The sequence below is a fragment of the Ornithodoros turicata genome, chromosome 6 (assembly GCF_037126465.1).
Source record: "Ornithodoros turicata isolate Travis chromosome 6, ASM3712646v1, whole genome shotgun sequence".
Lineage (NCBI taxonomy): Eukaryota > Metazoa > Arthropoda > Arachnida > Ixodida > Argasidae > Ornithodoros > Ornithodoros turicata.
This window is the reverse complement of record NC_088206.1, coordinates 36,466,296-36,482,519: the sequence shown is the minus strand read 5'-3', so window position 1 is coordinate 36,482,519 and position 16,224 is coordinate 36,466,296. Positions and strand designations below refer to the sequence as shown.

The 16,224-nt window shown below is 45.8% G+C and overlaps 1 protein-coding gene across 3 annotated transcripts in view; it reads left to right on the top strand.

The window, feature by feature from the left end:
• The window catches only part of LOC135396544 (E3 ubiquitin-protein ligase RNF123-like), a 502,532-nt gene that overhangs the window by 316,999 nt on the left and 169,309 nt on the right, over nucleotides 1–16,224 (top strand). For all 3 annotated transcript variants that reach the window (XM_064627582.1, XM_064627583.1, XM_064627581.1), the window contains one exon: nucleotides 2,640–2,759. In XM_064627582.1, coding sequence (XP_064483652.1) covers nucleotides 2,640–2,759 — 120 coding nt within the window. The remainder of the gene's footprint in view (nucleotides 1–2,639; nucleotides 2,760–16,224) is intronic.

The following is a 16,224-nucleotide window of genomic DNA, read 5'->3' as shown; positions in this document are numbered from 1 at the left end:
AGGAACTATTGTTCTACTCCAGAAAACATCAAAAACTAAAGATCGGGGCATTCGTGGCAGTATTCATTAGCCTGTGAACAACTTGCTGTGTCAGCGCACCACAAGAGTTGGGGAACGGTTGACGCAGAAGCGGTTGATGCGTAAGCGCGCATTTGACTTGAAATTGCTAACTGGAGAAGCCAAGTTTTGCACAGAACGAGCGAAGAAGGCTGATAGGTTGAACTACTCCTTATAAGCAGTTACAGAAAAAATGTGCATTGGTCTTGGGGGCTCTCCTGTGCTTATGCAGTTCCATTAAAAGATCACAATTATGGGCCCTACATTTTTCTTCTTTTTTTCTTTTGCTGGGGGCTGAGGCGTGTTCGGCCACAAATAAATTAAAATCCCGTGAAAGAAGGACGAGCGCAGGTGCCGTGCATCGGAGGCCTCTGTTCGGCGCACTTTTAAAAAGTACGCCACTCTTTGAAAGAACATGTAAGAGGCGAGGAGGAGGGCACGTGGCGACGTCACCTATCGCCCTCGCCAGCACCTGAAGCGCGTATAAGCAGCTCGTGAGCTGAGAAGAAAGAACGTCACTATTCAATTGAAAGAACCAAAGGAGCTTGCCGACATCGCGCGAGGGAGTCCCTCTGCTGCTTTTTCGAGGCCGCTTTCTTGTGGTCTTTTTGTGAATTTCATTGTGCAGTGAAAATAGATCGCGCAGCGAAATTATGTTGCATCTTGACTCGTGATGGACAGATAGACGGATGTAACGGGGCGGATGTAACGGGGCTTAGTGCCATGTTAACTCTCACCTCATTGCACTTTTAAAGTGCTTCCTCAGAGTCTTGTGCAGGGAAGGCACATATTCAAATGATGGTAGCTCACATTTTCTTGTTGCAAGTGCACATTTTGGCAAAGTGTTCAGAACACTACAAGACTTTAAATATTAATGGAAGCGTCACCAGCATTAACCATATTAGATATTTATGTGACTCTAAAGTATGTAGGGGAACGCGAGGCACAGTGAGTCATGCGGCAGAGTGTTACATTACCGATATCTCCCTCATTTGGGAAGCTTAGAAAAGCGAAACTGTGACTGTGTCCGTCAAACAGTACATCGTCATATCAATTCAAGCAAATCGGCAAACAATCTGCAATCGGTAGGCAAATCGCATTGGCGGACGCATTTCGACAAGAAAAACATATTTTGATGACATTTCTTTGTGGTACACAACAATAGTGACTTGAATCCAACGCGTTATGACTGTAGTAGATGAAAGCGGAATGACTCAGAATTAGACTCAAAAGATGACGTGGTGTTTGCTCGCGCTCAGCCACGTGCTGATACTCCCATCTCAAGCTGTGTGATGGGGCACGTTGTTACGGGAGCATTTGGGGCACACTGAAGCAGGTGTACTCCAAGTGCCCAAGGCGCTGTGCAAGTACTGCAGGGTGGTGTACTCCAGGCTTCTACATAAACTCAGGTTTCGGAGAGGAGAGAATGCCGCTGGGGAATTCGAAGTTAGTTTTCTGAGGCAGAGCAAGAAAAGACCGAATTCATGTGTCGATCCCGACGTTCTTGATATGGCACAACGAAATGGGAGCGACATTGTTGACGTCTTGCTTGCCTCACAGTGCGCTCCCGCCAGCAGGCGCCTCGGGCCGTCTCTCGAGCCTGCTACATGTTCCAAGTCGACTTTGTATCAAATAATTGGGTTTTATGCTCTTGGTATCATATTCCCCCACTGGTTGTAACACCCTTCCCGAGCCTGTGGCGCACAGCTACAGCTGTCTATATTTCCACAATTTGTCCGAGTATCTCGTCAAAAATAGCGTTTATTTTGTATGACCATTGTCAAAACAGGCTTTGTTCTGGCCAGGGGTTGAAAATGCAAAGTTTTCTTTCCTGTACAAACACACACACAAACACAAAAGCGACAAACTTTTTCGTCTTGCTGTGCCTCACGTTCCCCTTCCTCTCTACGAGACTAACAAAGAACGTGACAATTTTGTTGTCGAGGTGCAACAAATACTCAATATCAACTGTGCATTTCACCCTCAACGTATCAGCGAGAGAATTTTTCTTTTCGCACCTTCTGGCTATTTATTCCATTTGACCGCTGTATTGTTTGTCCGCAGTTGTTTATTCTCATATTTTTGGTACTGCACAAAACATATTGGCGTATTCCCCCGTGGAAGAATGTTAAAATACAGTATTTTTTGTGAGACATTCTAACTTAAATTCTGCTTTCTTAGGGGGAGATCCTGCTCCATACTGAGTACATTTCGACCCTGACTAGCAAGGCTAGCAGCACTTCTTCAAACACTCGTTTCTTTTTGGTAACCTTACTTTGATTGACGAGATACGTTGAAAGTGAAAGCAACTCAAGTTGCAGTGCAGAGTATCAGATATCAATTGTAGAGTTGCCACCTGATTTCTTTTGCTCTGCAAACCGTTTATTTGTCAGGAGGATTCGTTTCATGACAACTTTGGAGCTGTATTTATCAGTCAATATAATAACACCATGGTTCACTAATGTGCTAGAAGCCCCAAACAGCACTGTTGTTTTTGCTTCATTTGTATTTCAAAATACGTGGCGTTATAAAGGATTCCACAACGTGAGCTCAACTAACATATGGCATTTCATTGTCTTTAGGCCTGTATGTTCATTCAGACCACTACATGCACAAAGCGTCTCCGTTGACCCGCATCGGCGAGCTACCAGATCTTAAACTACCGATCCCTGATGCAGCCTGTCCATCTAACGTCCACTCAGGTAAGCAGTTCCCAACATGCTGGGCCATGACAAAGGGAAAGCGCACAGAGCGGGAAGAAATATGCTCCATGCTCGCCAATTTGGCTGCTTGTCTGACAACACCTAGGTTAGACTAGAGCACTGCAGGGGACCACCCGAGCCATGGTCAGGACCTCACAGTTGTTACGCTCGGGTTCAGTCCTAGAATTATCGTGCTTGGATCGGGTGCGAGCTTTTGTCGGTTGTTATGTTTCATATCCGTGTCATTTTCGCACCCAGAAGAATTGTTGAAAATTTTCGACTTCCGCATCTGCAGACTACGAGAAAATATGGAAAAGTTGCCATTATTGAATTTGAAAACGGCGCCTTCCTGTACTGTCTAATTACCGTATTTCGCTGAGGCGTCGGGACATGGCTAACGACTTCAAATTAACTCTAGCATTAGCATTAGCAATGACTCTAATATTAATTAGGAGGGCAGAAGTGTGTGCTACGTTTGGAAATTTTAAACAGGCAGCAAAATAAATATCGTAACAAAGATCGATTGCACATGATAGGCCATTGGAAGCTAGGGCAGCATCTCTTTCCCTATATTTTTGCACTATTTATCGACACAGAACTGTTCCAATTTTTAATTTGAGTTCTTAGTGGATATTAAGTCCTCTGACGTATCGTGTTGCACCCAAAACGTATATTTCATTTCAAATCCCGTACTTTATCTTTGGAAGACCGCGCACGTATACTTACACCAATATCACGTGATCGAGAGAAATGCCACTTTATTTGGGTAGATATTATTACTGGTTCAATTGCACCATGATCCCAATGGTTGAGAAAGTTTTGCCAATGACAGTTGTCCCACACGTTCTCTCAAGACATTTCAGTAGTGTAAGCCTTACATGACGTCACAGGAGTATCCTTCTCTTATGGAGCCGTGATTGGATGGACTACATCCAATGCGGGTACCACTAGACGAACCTCACTGGGGTCAGGTAAGTCCTTCAGGACAGACGTGCCGACAAATGTAGGCCGGTGCAGTACGTGCTCTTAGTCGGAACGTAAACCAACTCGCCAAATGTTTTGTACGCGCACATTCAGTATTCATTGATTTAATTGCTGGTATTGTTCTTTTTATTTCTAAAATAGTCAAGGGAGGTTCTGTAGCGAAGCTCTAAAAGTGGCTACCCGACAATGTACAAGACAACTCATTCAAGATACATACACGATACATGCTATACAAGACAATTCGATAGTTCAAAGTTAGGCAGTTGGTAGCAAAACAAACGGAGATATAGTTATACGCAGATTATTCAACATTTGATTTTGAACAAACTCTATAGTTTACTGATATCAATGGAAAGCGTGAATACAAATGTTTATATGGGAGAGTGAACTATTCCTGAGGGTCATTGCTACGAAAACGAATGTTTCGTTTCCCTAGTTACGAAGTAGATGGAAGATGGAAGGAACTGCCGATGATATAGCGAAGATAATGTGATTTAAATTTGTTTCCAAATTTATATATTTAAATACAAGTGGTAAAACACGAAGCTGGTACTTGGTAGGGAAGACCGGGGACAGTTGTCACACGGGTGAGTTGTCACACTCGCTGCTTAAAGAAAACGAAACAGAGCAGCTGGGCCATTTTCCCGATGTTTGTTAGCGGCACGAGCAACCACTAACTGAAGAAATCTTAATTGTCATGGAAAGTATGGCAAGGTGCACACAACACAATACTTGTTTCTGTCAGTAGTAATATTTAGTAATATTAGTAAAGTATATATACTATAGTGTACTATAAATTACATAGTAAAGTAATACTTTCCATTTTTGCAATTTTCAAATTTTGCACGACACACACTAAAGCTCTAAAGAATGCACGAGTTCGTAATGTTTATTCAATTTCCGGAAATCTTTTCATGGATTTTCAGAGTAATACGCTCCACAGCTAAGTCCACTGCTGAGATAAAGTCATTCGGGTGTCATGGGGTCAGTTTTCCCATTCGAGGTGGGGTAAGTTGTCACGTGCTTCAACTGATAGAACAGCTGACAGCGCAAACTATATCCGCGAGAAAGAGCTTCAGTAGCTTTTTTAGTACACCTTAGAGATCGTGTAATAGTTTAGTGCCGCTTTTTACATTTACAATGCAGGTCTATAATCGACAGATGCCCGCCGGTCACATTTTTATTTTTTCCCGGGAAAATTACATGTTAATCTTTGGCCGAAAGTAAGCGAAACGAGCTGGACCGCGGGTCTGTGCGATATCCCGTTCTCCTTCTGGAGGGGCTTAAAAAAAGCGCGCATTTTTCCGGGCTAAATTTTTTCCAAGTTTGCGGCGTTGTATCTCTGGAACCGGACGTCGCCCGCAGACGACATTTTTGTTACCATAGAAGGGGTGCATGCATCTCACTTAAGCTAAAAAAAGTTGTGGAAAACGGCCGAAACATATCGGGAACAATTCCCGAAAACGCTCGGAACTGCATTTGTTGCGCAAATTTGCGGGATTGTTACAGAGCCGCCACAAGTCCGACGTCAATGAAACTGATATTGGATGAAAGCTCATTTGTTGCTCTTTCGTGTGGTATGCGGTTTATCACGTTGTGGTCATTTACAATTTTTGGTACGGCGCTCTAAACGAGAGGGCCTGCGAAAGAATCGGGTTTTTGGGGAGCGCTTTTCTCAAAAACCCCCGCTTCAAATTTGTTAATATTTTGTGTGTACATAGCTTAAACATCCATCTTTTACCACCTAAAATAAAAAGTCTGCTTATTTGACTCCCAGGGGGCGCGCGAAATATTTTTAGCTCGCATACTCGCGCGCTCTCCGCGGAAGGCTAAGCGAACGGAGAGTATGCTTCTCTTTTTGGCTGCGCTTTTCTCAAAAAATAAAAGAAAGAAAAACAGCTCGAAATCGGCAGATATTTTCTTCAAACACAGTGTTGACACTCTTCTCTCACATTACAAAATTAAATTTCTTCTTATTTGCTTCCTACAGAGCCCGCGAATTGTTTTAGCGTGTCTAGTAAATAACTTCAGAAAAGTGATACGAGCACACAAGTGTAATGCATGACGTTTCAAGACAAAAAGGTAAGAGAAAAGATAGTTATCTAATAAGCTAGTAATTAGTAGATATAGTCTTATTTATATATGCTTACATACAACAGTGTCACCCTCTCTTGCCCATGTGTAGCAAGAGCGGAGCTTCGGAACATGGCGTACGACTGACCACTCGTTTGACTTCTTTGCTTCTCGAAAAGCATCGACGTCCCCACATGAAAGGTATAAAAGAGTAATCCTTTGAAGTTTTGGCTGTAATTTCACGACAAGATCGTTTGCTGTTTGGATAGCTTCTGATGGAGCCGACCGAAGGTTGTGGAGTGAAGCAGTGTGCTTGACGACACCACCGATCCCGTCACAGGCATTTTTACTATGGCCAGGGGCACTGAACAGCCACTTCGTAACATGACGAGTTCTCTGTAGCTCGTAGAACTGGAATCGGTTTTTGAAGTGCGCGGCGGCGCCATCCGATACGTAAGAACATGTACTGTACAAGGGTCCAGTCTCATCCATGTGGTCGTCGATTTTTCTGATTGCCAGAAGTGTCAAAGCTGTGTCGTGCTGCATGTCGTCTGACACAACGGCGAAACACTTGGAACCGGAGAATGTGCTTACCACGCAGGTATACATTGTACAAGGACCGTTCTCGGCTCTGTCCAGGCCTGCTCTTTATGAGCGTTCAAAATATACGTCTGTTTTCAAGTACAGGGTGTATGCTATAAAAAGTCAGTCACATTTTCGCGCGTGGCGCGATACCTACTTGACAGACAGACTTCCGCTGCCGCGGAGTGAAGAAGTTACGCCAGGAAACCCTATAAAAAAATCGTCGATATCAGGCACTGCGTTACAAAATAAATACGGCCACGCAAACTTTCGTCTTCATGCATTTCCTATGCGCTATACCGACGTCAACACGCCAGTCTGCCGATAGTTGCTTGTAGCTTCCGCACGGGGCGCTAGTGACGTTGAATCCGAAACAAACTCATGTGGGCGCGTATTTCTGTTATGCACGATGCATGACCTCGACGTTCTTTGGGGTTTTATTTGAGGATTGAGGTTTTCGTCGTTATTTGAAAGGCATTATAAGCATTAAGTTGCGCCAAATAAATGATAATTATTTTCTTCGCGTTGTTCTTTTCAACATTTTGAGGCAAGAAGACGTTGCAATTTACAAAAGTTGATGAAGGGTTTTTCCGTGACGCTGCCTCTACGTATGCTTTTGGGTGGCCCTGAAAAGGGCCGTTGTGACGCTGATTTGGTCGTCTAGGCACGTGGCCCCCAACATTCGATGTGCCGTCCTCTGGATGCGATGCACTGTTGCAAGCGCTTCGGGTATGCCGCAAACACCCTCTCCAGCACTTCTGGATCAAGTGCGCGGACAGCGCTCTCTATTCTGTCCTTTAATTCCTGTACCGTTGATATGCGGCCTGTGTACACCTTCGCCTTCTGGTATCCCCACAGGAAAAAGTCACACGGCGTGAGGTCCGGCGACCGGGCAGGCCATGTCATTGTGGGTGAGCCTCGCCCCATCCATCGTCCAGGGAACGTTTCTGAGAGCCACTTTTTGACTATTGTGGCGAAGTGAGGAGGTGCACCGTTTTGCATGAAAACGCACATCTCTTTTTGCATATGTAAAGATTCCAACTCCGGTAGAAACTCCCTCTTTAGCATCCTCAAGTAATTCTTTCCCGTTACGGTGTCATCAAAGAAAAAGGGCCCGACGACACCTTCGCGCCACAGGCCACACCATACGGTCGTCTTTGGCGACTGCACTGGCTGCTCCACTAGCCAATGAGGGTTTACTGACGACCAGTATCGGCAGTTGTGCCTATTAACGTAGCCGCTAGTGTGGAAGGTTGCCTCGTCGCTAAACAAGAGGAACTGCAGGTGCGCCGGGCTTTCTCGTATCCTGGAAAGCTCATCTTTGCAGAATCGAACTCTGCGAGCGTAATCGTCTTCTGTTAGGGCGTGCACCACCTGCATTTTGTATGCGCGGAACGCATGACGCCTCAGGATCTTTTGAACCGTTGACACGGAAACGGTGAACAGCCTTGCTGTCCTCCTGATGGACATCCGAGGAGAAGCCTCATACGACCCTATGATGGCCTGTTCAAGTTCCTCAGTAACTACCACGTTTGTGCGGTCGTGCTTTTTATTCGCTACAGCACCACATCCCACAAAGCGGCGTGCCCATCTTAAAATTGTCCTGTCAGTTGGCGGACGGCGACGAAATCGTTGACGAAATTTGATGCGCACTTGCTTGAGGCTTCGGAGTTCTGTGTACCAAAGTACCACCTGTGTACGCTCTTGAACCGTCAACTGGCGCATAGCAGAGCACAAACGATACAAAATACGGCAGAAACAAATTGAACACGAACGAATATAATAACAGGAATAATAGAGTTCAATGAAACTGTATAGAGGCACAAAATGAATGAAATAAAAACGTTAGAAGGGCGGTTAAAAGTGTCGTTCTCGCAACAAAGCAATGGCAAACAGACTGTCGTCTGCTAAGAGAAGGAGCAGAAATGTTTCGCTAGGAAGCGCCTTACAAACCGCAACATGCGTAGAAAATATCTAACCCAAATCATATCAAGCTTCATTAAAAGTAAATCTCAATGAGTACCACGGGTACGTATCGTGCATAACAGAAATACGCGCCCACATGAGTTTGCTTCGGATTCAACGTCACTAGCGCCCCGTGCGGAAGCTACAAGCAACTATCGGCAGACTGGCGTGTTGACGTCGGTATAGCGCATAGGAAATGCATGAAGACGAAAGTTTGCGTGGCCGTATTTATTTTGTAACGCAGTGCCTGATATCGACGATTTTTTTGTAGGGTTTCCTGGCGTAACTTCTTCACTCCGCGGCAGCGGAAGTCTGTCTGTCAAGTAGGTATCGCGCCACGCGCGAAAATGTGACTGACTTTTTATAGCATACACCATGTAGAAGGAATCAGTCGATGACCACACTCCCACGCTTGGTTACGTGGAGGGAAAAAGGCAAGGGCAAGGAACCGCAACCTTGCCTCCCGTTCTCACGCTTCCCCATGAAGGAACTCACCTTGAAAGGATTAACCTTCAGTGCCATGCGACGGGAAACATACTTGTCCTTCATTTGCCGCATTACGAGTGGTACCTACATATGCTTTTTGTCGGCACTTGTGAACGATGTTTCGACCATGCAATATGCGTACGGTACAGCTCTAAAAAAATGAAAGAAAGAAAGAGTGAGAGAGCGGTTTTGTGTACCTGTTGAACAGCCCAGAGCTTACAGTGGGGACGACGTTGAAAAACAATTCGCGGGCTCTGTAGGAAGCAAATAAGCAGAAGTTTAATTTTGTAATGTGAGAGAAGAGTGTCAACACTGTGTTTGAAGAAAATATCTGCCGATTTTGAGTTGTTTTTCTTTTTAGAAAAGCGCAGCCGAAAAGAGAAGCATACTCTCCGTTCGCTTAGCCTTCCGCGGAGAGCGCGCGGGTATGCGAGCTAAAAATATTTCGCGCGCCCCCTAGGAGTCAAATAAGCAGACTTTTTATTTGAGGTGGTAAAAGATGGATGTTTAAGCTATGTACACACAAAATATTAACAAATTTGAAGCTGGGGTTTTTGAGAAAAACGCTCCCCAAAAACCCAATTCTTTCGCAGGCCCTCTCGTTTAGAGCGCCGTACCAAAAATTGTAAACGACCACAACGTGATAAACCGCATACCACATGAAAGAGCAAAAAATGAGCTTTCATCCAATATTAGTTTCATTGACGTCGGACTTGTGGCGGCTCTGCAACAACCCCGCAAATTTGCGCAACAAATGCAGTTCGGAGCGTTTTCGGGATTTTTTCCCGATATGTTTCGGCCATTTTCCACAACTTTTTTTTAGCTTAAGTGAGACGCATGCACCCCTTCTATGGTGACAAAAAATGCCGTCTGAGGGCGACGTCCGGTTCGAGAGATACAACGCCGCAAACTTGGAAAAAATTTAGCCCGGAAAAATGTGCGCTTTTTTTAACCCCCTCCAGAAGGAGAACGGGATATCGCACAGACCTGTGGTCCAGCTCGTTTCGCTTATTTTCGGCCAAAGAATAACATGTAATTTTCCCGGCAAAAAATAAAAATGTGACCGGCGGGCATCTGTCGATTATAAATGAAACTACCCATGAATCCTGTACAGGTAGGACAGAAGTAGAAATATAAAATGTAAGGCCTGGTTCTTCTCTGCTCTGTTAGTTTGTTTTCCATATGCACTTCCTGTGGTATCTCATTCGGTACTCCTCCACAATAAAGATTAGCAGAAAATGCTGCTGACTGCTGAGTCAGTTTAGACTAGAAGACTTCAAGGGGCCATCCGGGGACCCGAGCCAGGGTCAGGACCTCACAGTTGTTTTGACTCTATGCCCGGGTTCAGTCCTAGAATTATCGTGCTTGAATCGTGTTCGAGCTTTTGTCGGTTTTTATGTTTCATATTCCTTTTATTTTATTGTTGAAAATGTTCAAGTTCCACATCTGCAAACTACAAAAAAGAAAAGAAAAAAGAACTCCTGCCCCAGCTCGTGTGGCAGCCTGCCCTGCTACTGTAGACGGGTAGAAATCCAGCGAGCCGGTAGGGAAGTATGAAGGGAGTTGCCTCAGGACGAGAACCGCCGATATTTCGAACAGAGACTGTTGTTCTTCTGGGCACCGTCCTCATCATTGGCATGGTATTTAAAGGGTTAAGTATGACGTGTTAAAGGTTCATGCGAATTGTGGGTCAACAGCCCGTGGGGAAGAATGGGTCCGTACAGGCTTTTACGCCTTAAAGCCCTACGCTTTAAAAAGCCTGTACAGACCCTTTCTCCCCCCAGGCTGTTGACCCACAATTCACATGACCCTTTAACACGTCATACCTAACCCTTTAAATCAGGGTGTCGAACCGAACCCGAACCGAAAACAGTACCCGAACCGTTATTTTTGGAGGAACCGAACCCGAACCGAAATTTTCATGACACTGTTGAACCCGAACCGGAGCAGAACCGTAAAAAATAATAGCGGTAACCGGTTCGCAACAAAACGGTTCGGACATAAAAGAAGTCAGCATAAGAGTTCCTCGCAATCCCCGAACGAAGACACATTGGTATCATCACGCCTCCATATAATGGATTTCGGAAATTTTCACCTAAAAGTCAAACGAGGACGTATAGTAAGTATACTTTCAGCGTCTTTTTAACACGTTGAATCGCAGTTGTCCTTGTGAGCGCCGCGGCTAGCGCCCCGCGCACACGCTGCGGCATCTACTCTTCAGAGGCGAGGCGCCACGTGGATGAATGAAACAGGAATGGAGTAGGCCAGTTATGTAGCTCTATAGCATGAACATATGATTAAGTAAGTGTCCAACATATCCCTTTACACGTGAGCAGTATAAATTGAACATGTCAGAAACATGGGAAGTGGAGAAGGAGCGTACGCAGAACGGTGCCTGTTTGATTGATCGTGGTTTGAAAAGTAAATGCAGTTCTGCGTATTGGTAGTGCAATTGTGTCGTGACACGCTGCCTTTGTGTTGTGGATTAACTAGTACACTGCTGTGAGCTCGGACAGAGTAAGGTTGGCAGGCCCATTTTCGACATGCTTCTGTACGGTTTCAGATCGATTCACGCTGCGAATGCAGTGTGCCGGCAAGTATCGTCATCTATGTAATGCTGTCCATCTTATTAGGCTTCCTTTAAGTGTATCGTGCTGGCACTGTGCGTGTGAAAAAAGAGATTTTGGGAACAGAAAGTAGCAGGACTACACCGGTTCATCAGCGTGGACTATTTGCAATAAGCGTTCATCCATTTCTTCTTTCTCTCGCTAATGGGAGTACCTGGCCGCTAAAAACGTCAATGCAGACAACAGCAGTAAGCTATTAGCCACGCATTTCCTGATAAAAGCAATGTTACGGAACATAGAAAATGGAAGCGTTGAACCGGTTCGCAGGCCGGAACCGGTTTGCGAACCGGTTCGATTTTTGGCGTGGCCGAACCGGAACTGAACCGGAACGAAATCAAAGCAGCTCGAACCCGAACCCTAACAGAAGCCGTATTTTTTGCTCTTCGACACCCTGCAATACCATGTCAATGATGAGGACGGTGCCCAGAAGAACAGTCTCTGTTCGAAATATGGGCGGCTCCCGTCCTGAGGCAACTCCCTTCATACTACCCTGCTTCTGGGCCTTTTGTCACATTTCAGGACCTCCACGCAAATCTCTTTTATAAACTATTTTTGGAAGCCAGCTTTAGTTTAATATGTGCGTTGTGTAGCCCAAAGGTGGCGCTAAAATTTAGCGTTGGTTTCGTCAGCCTGACGAACTTTCGTCGCAGCAAAGTCAGAAGTAAAAACTCTGACAACTCGTCCCGGTCTCCGCTACTGGTAGCTGGGAGTGCGTTCATGGTAAGATACTTACCTCAACAACACCGAATATCCCCTGGATGTACGATTAATGCCCGAACGTCCGTGGTCGGATTCGTCTGTCTCATTGATATCCCTCTGATATCCAACTTGGATGAAGAAAATAAAGCACAAAAATGATGTCCTCAGGATATCCAGAAAAGGACATACGCACTGATCCATGTCCCAACAACATATGGCAGTCCTAAGGATATCTGATGTATGTCTGAAGCTGGATGTTGGAATATAATGGGGACAACGAATTTCGTATGTACGACGTTCACATTGGCGGTCGGTTCACAGGTCCAAGTGGAGAAAGGAGTCCTCTGGGTCGTCAGACAGACAACAAGTGTTCTACGCTGCTTGCCCCTGACATTTTTTTGTCTGTTAGATTCAAGCGTATGTGACATATTTAGTGAAACGCATTTTTCGCACCGTTAATGTGGATAGACAGTTGAGAATTAAGGGACAACAGGCCATGACTGAAACCGGAATCAGGAGTTTCATCATTTTCGGAACATAGCTTGTTTCGTGCCCTTAGGGACGTTTATTGAACTGTATAACTGGTTGATTACATTGCTGCGTACAGAGAGAGAGGTACACTTGTGTGCACACTATATATATATTTGTGGAGCGTACAGAGGGTGTCTGAGCAGGAGTGTTATATGATGCGCCCGTGAGGAGTGATGCCATCTGGCTTATACATCTCTAAACATCCTCCGCTTTGAAAGAAATCGCTCGTCTTCTTTAAATAAATGCAACATAACGGAAAGCTTAGTGAAACAGCAAGTCCTTGAAACGGCGGGGCGGTCTTCGATCTCTTGTAGGCCGGTGCTGATCCTCCTCTTGTATTGTTGGTGGGGTGTTGCCCGCGCTGTCTTCTGTGTCCAGCAGGTCATTGTGGTCCAACAGGGGTTGGTTCGGTCGACTGCATCTTGGAGAGATGGATATTGGTTCATTGGGCTTCTTCTCGTGGTGAGGGACTTCACGTAGATGTACGCGACTACGTCTGAGAAGTTGGCCCTCGCTGCGAACTTCGTATGAACGTGGTCCACATTTTCGCGTAATTGTCCCGAGCTTCCATTTGCTCGTGCTTGCCACTGGTTGTACTCGTACAGTCTGTCCTGGTTGTAGCTCACTGAGCTGTTTCGCACTCTTGTTGTCGTAAGTGGCACTTCGTCTTTGTTGTGCTTGCCTTGCTGTTTGTGGTGTCCCATACCTCGGCTGCAAGAGGACCTCCGTTGTAGGTAGTGTGGTTCGCGTTCTGCGCCCTAGAAATGCTTGTGCGGGCGACATTTGTGTTCCTTGCTGGGTAGTGTTCCTGTAGTCAAGGAAAGCTAGTTGTGGGTCTCGCCCACTCTCGAGTGCTTTCGTTAGTAGTTTCTTCGCCGTTTTCACTGCAGACTCCACCATTCCGTGTGATTGCGGGTAGTGTAGGCTGCTCGTGTGATGCCTGAAGGCCCATTCATTCGCGAACTGGGCGAACTGCTGGCTGGCAAATTGGTGTCCATTATCCGTGAACCCTGTTAGCGGAATGCCATATCTGCCGAAGTGAGCTTTCTGATAACTGCGTCACTCGTTGTGGAACGGAGTTCATCAACTTCCCAGATGTTGCTGAGGTAGTCGACCGTGACGAGAAAATGACCTCCTGCACATTCCATTAAGTACACGCCTATTTTCTCCCAGGGATTTGCTGGAACAGGGTGGGACATCAGCCTTTCCTTTTGTTGTTTTGTCATGTATGCCTGGTAAATGTCACAAGCTCGTACAAGTTCTTTTAGTTCAGCGCTGATTCCCGGCCAGTATACACATTATCTTGCTCGCCGGAGACGACTTTCAATGCCCATGTGGGACGCGTGAAGCTTCTGTTTGATCTCCGTTCGTATTTCCCTTGGTATTACCAGCCTTTGTCCTCGGTATAGTAGTCCGTCTTCCATGCTGAGCTCTTCGCGAAACGCAAAGTATGGTAACGCTTCCGGTGGGACCTTCGCTTTATCGTCTGGCCATCCCGTTGTTATCATTTCCGCAAGTACTTGGGATGCCTTCGCCTGCAGTGGCTTTGCGCACCTTTTCCAGCGTTGCCGGACGTACTGCTATGTGTGTGACAACATTCACAATGGGCGCTTCCTCATTTTCAGTGCCTTGCTCGAGGTATGTCCGTGAGAGGGTATCTGCAATGACGACCATCTTTCCTGGTTGGTAGACAATGTCTACGTTGTACCTTTGTATCCGAAGCATCATTCCTTGTAGTCGTCGGGGCATTTGTGCGAGCGACTTTTGTTTGATTGCTTGTCGAGGCTTGTGGTCAGTAATGACCGTTGTCTTTCTTCCATAAGTGTATTGGTGAAACCTCTGCAGGGCGAATTTGATTGCGCGCATCTCCTTCTCAATCTGAGCATATCTGGTCTCTGGTTGGCTTAGAGCTCTGCTTGCAAATTCCAATGGATGTCCTTCCTGTAGTTGGACTGCGCCTAGTCTGTCTTTGCTGGCGTCGCATTGTATAGTCAACTCCTTTTTGTTGTCGTAGTATGCAAGCATTGGGGTTTGCGTAACCATGCTCTTGACCTTGTTGAAGGCTGCATCTTGCTCAGCTCCCCATATCCATGGCGTATCTTTCACGGTTAGTCTCCGCAACGGGTCTAGCTCGCTAGACAGACGTGGCATATAGCGCGAAAGATAGTTAGCCATGCCGCAGAATCGTTGGACTCCTTGCACACCTTGGGGTGGTTGCATCCCTGTAATTGCCTTCACCTTGTCTCTGTCTACTGCAAGACCTTCCTTTGTAAGTCTGTGTCCCAAAAAGAGAGTTTCTGCCTTGTTAAGCTCACATTTCGTTTTGTTGAGTTTGATGCCCTCTTGACGGCATCGATTCAGCAGCTTCTCAACCTTATTATCGTGGTCTTCTTGCGTGGAACCTATGCCGTAGACTAGAATGTCGTCGGCCACACAGAATACACTAGGCATATCCTCTAGTGCCATTTGAAGACGCTTCTGAAATATTTCGCTGCTGACTTTTAACCCGAATGGCAGTCTGAGCCATCTCTTTCTTCCAAATGGCGTTTGAAATGTTGTCAGCAAACTTGATTCGTCGTCGAGTTCGCAGAACCAATATCCGTTTCTGAGATCAAACCTGGAGAACACTTTTGCCTTTGCAAGATCTGGCAAGAGGTCATCAAGCACTGGCAGAGGATGAACCTCTCTTTGCAGTGCTTTGTTTAAGGCTCGTGGATCTATGCAGATGCGCATTTCTCCTGACTTCATTTCTGCAATGACCATTCTGTTCACCCACGGGGCCGGCTCATCTACAGAGGTGATTACACCGTTAGCTTCGAGTTTGTCAAGTGGCTTTTTGACTTCAGCCTTAATGTTCACCGGCTCTCTGCTGGTGGTGCATAGTTGTGATTGTACAGTTGGGTCCACGGTCAGATGTACCTTTCCTGACAAATGTCCAAGTTCTTCACTAAACACATCGTTGTACTTGTCAAAGATAGTTGTCTCCTCATATACTTGTACACGAGGTCATTGTTAAATGTGAGAAGACCCATTTTTTCGGACACATCCTTGCCGAGTAGAGGTGTGTAATCTTCTTTTACCACAACAAATTCAACGAGAGAGCGAGTCTTTCGTTGCTTTACATTCCTTATCCAGAGTTTGCAGGTCCCGACTGGTGTAACCGTAGTCCTATTCCAAGCTCTCAGAGCTGTTGTTGTTGGGCTCAGCTTCCTGCCTTCAACGAACTTCGCAGGAATCACGTTCAAGGTTGCTCCGCTGTCTACCTGGAATTTTACTGCGCTGCCATCTTCAAGTAGCATAGTTGCGAATATTCGTTTCTTGTCATTATTTGTGGATACGTGAAGCACTTCCTCTTCAGAACTAATGGGACTGTCTTCTTGCAAACCGTGAACTTTGCCCGGTTTGCATACCTTTGCAAAATGATTCTTTTTACCGCACTTTGCACAATTTTTAGTCCAAGCTGGGCATTAACTTCTCAGCCGCTTCTGTCGTCTCCCACAATAGCGACAGTTCTGCAC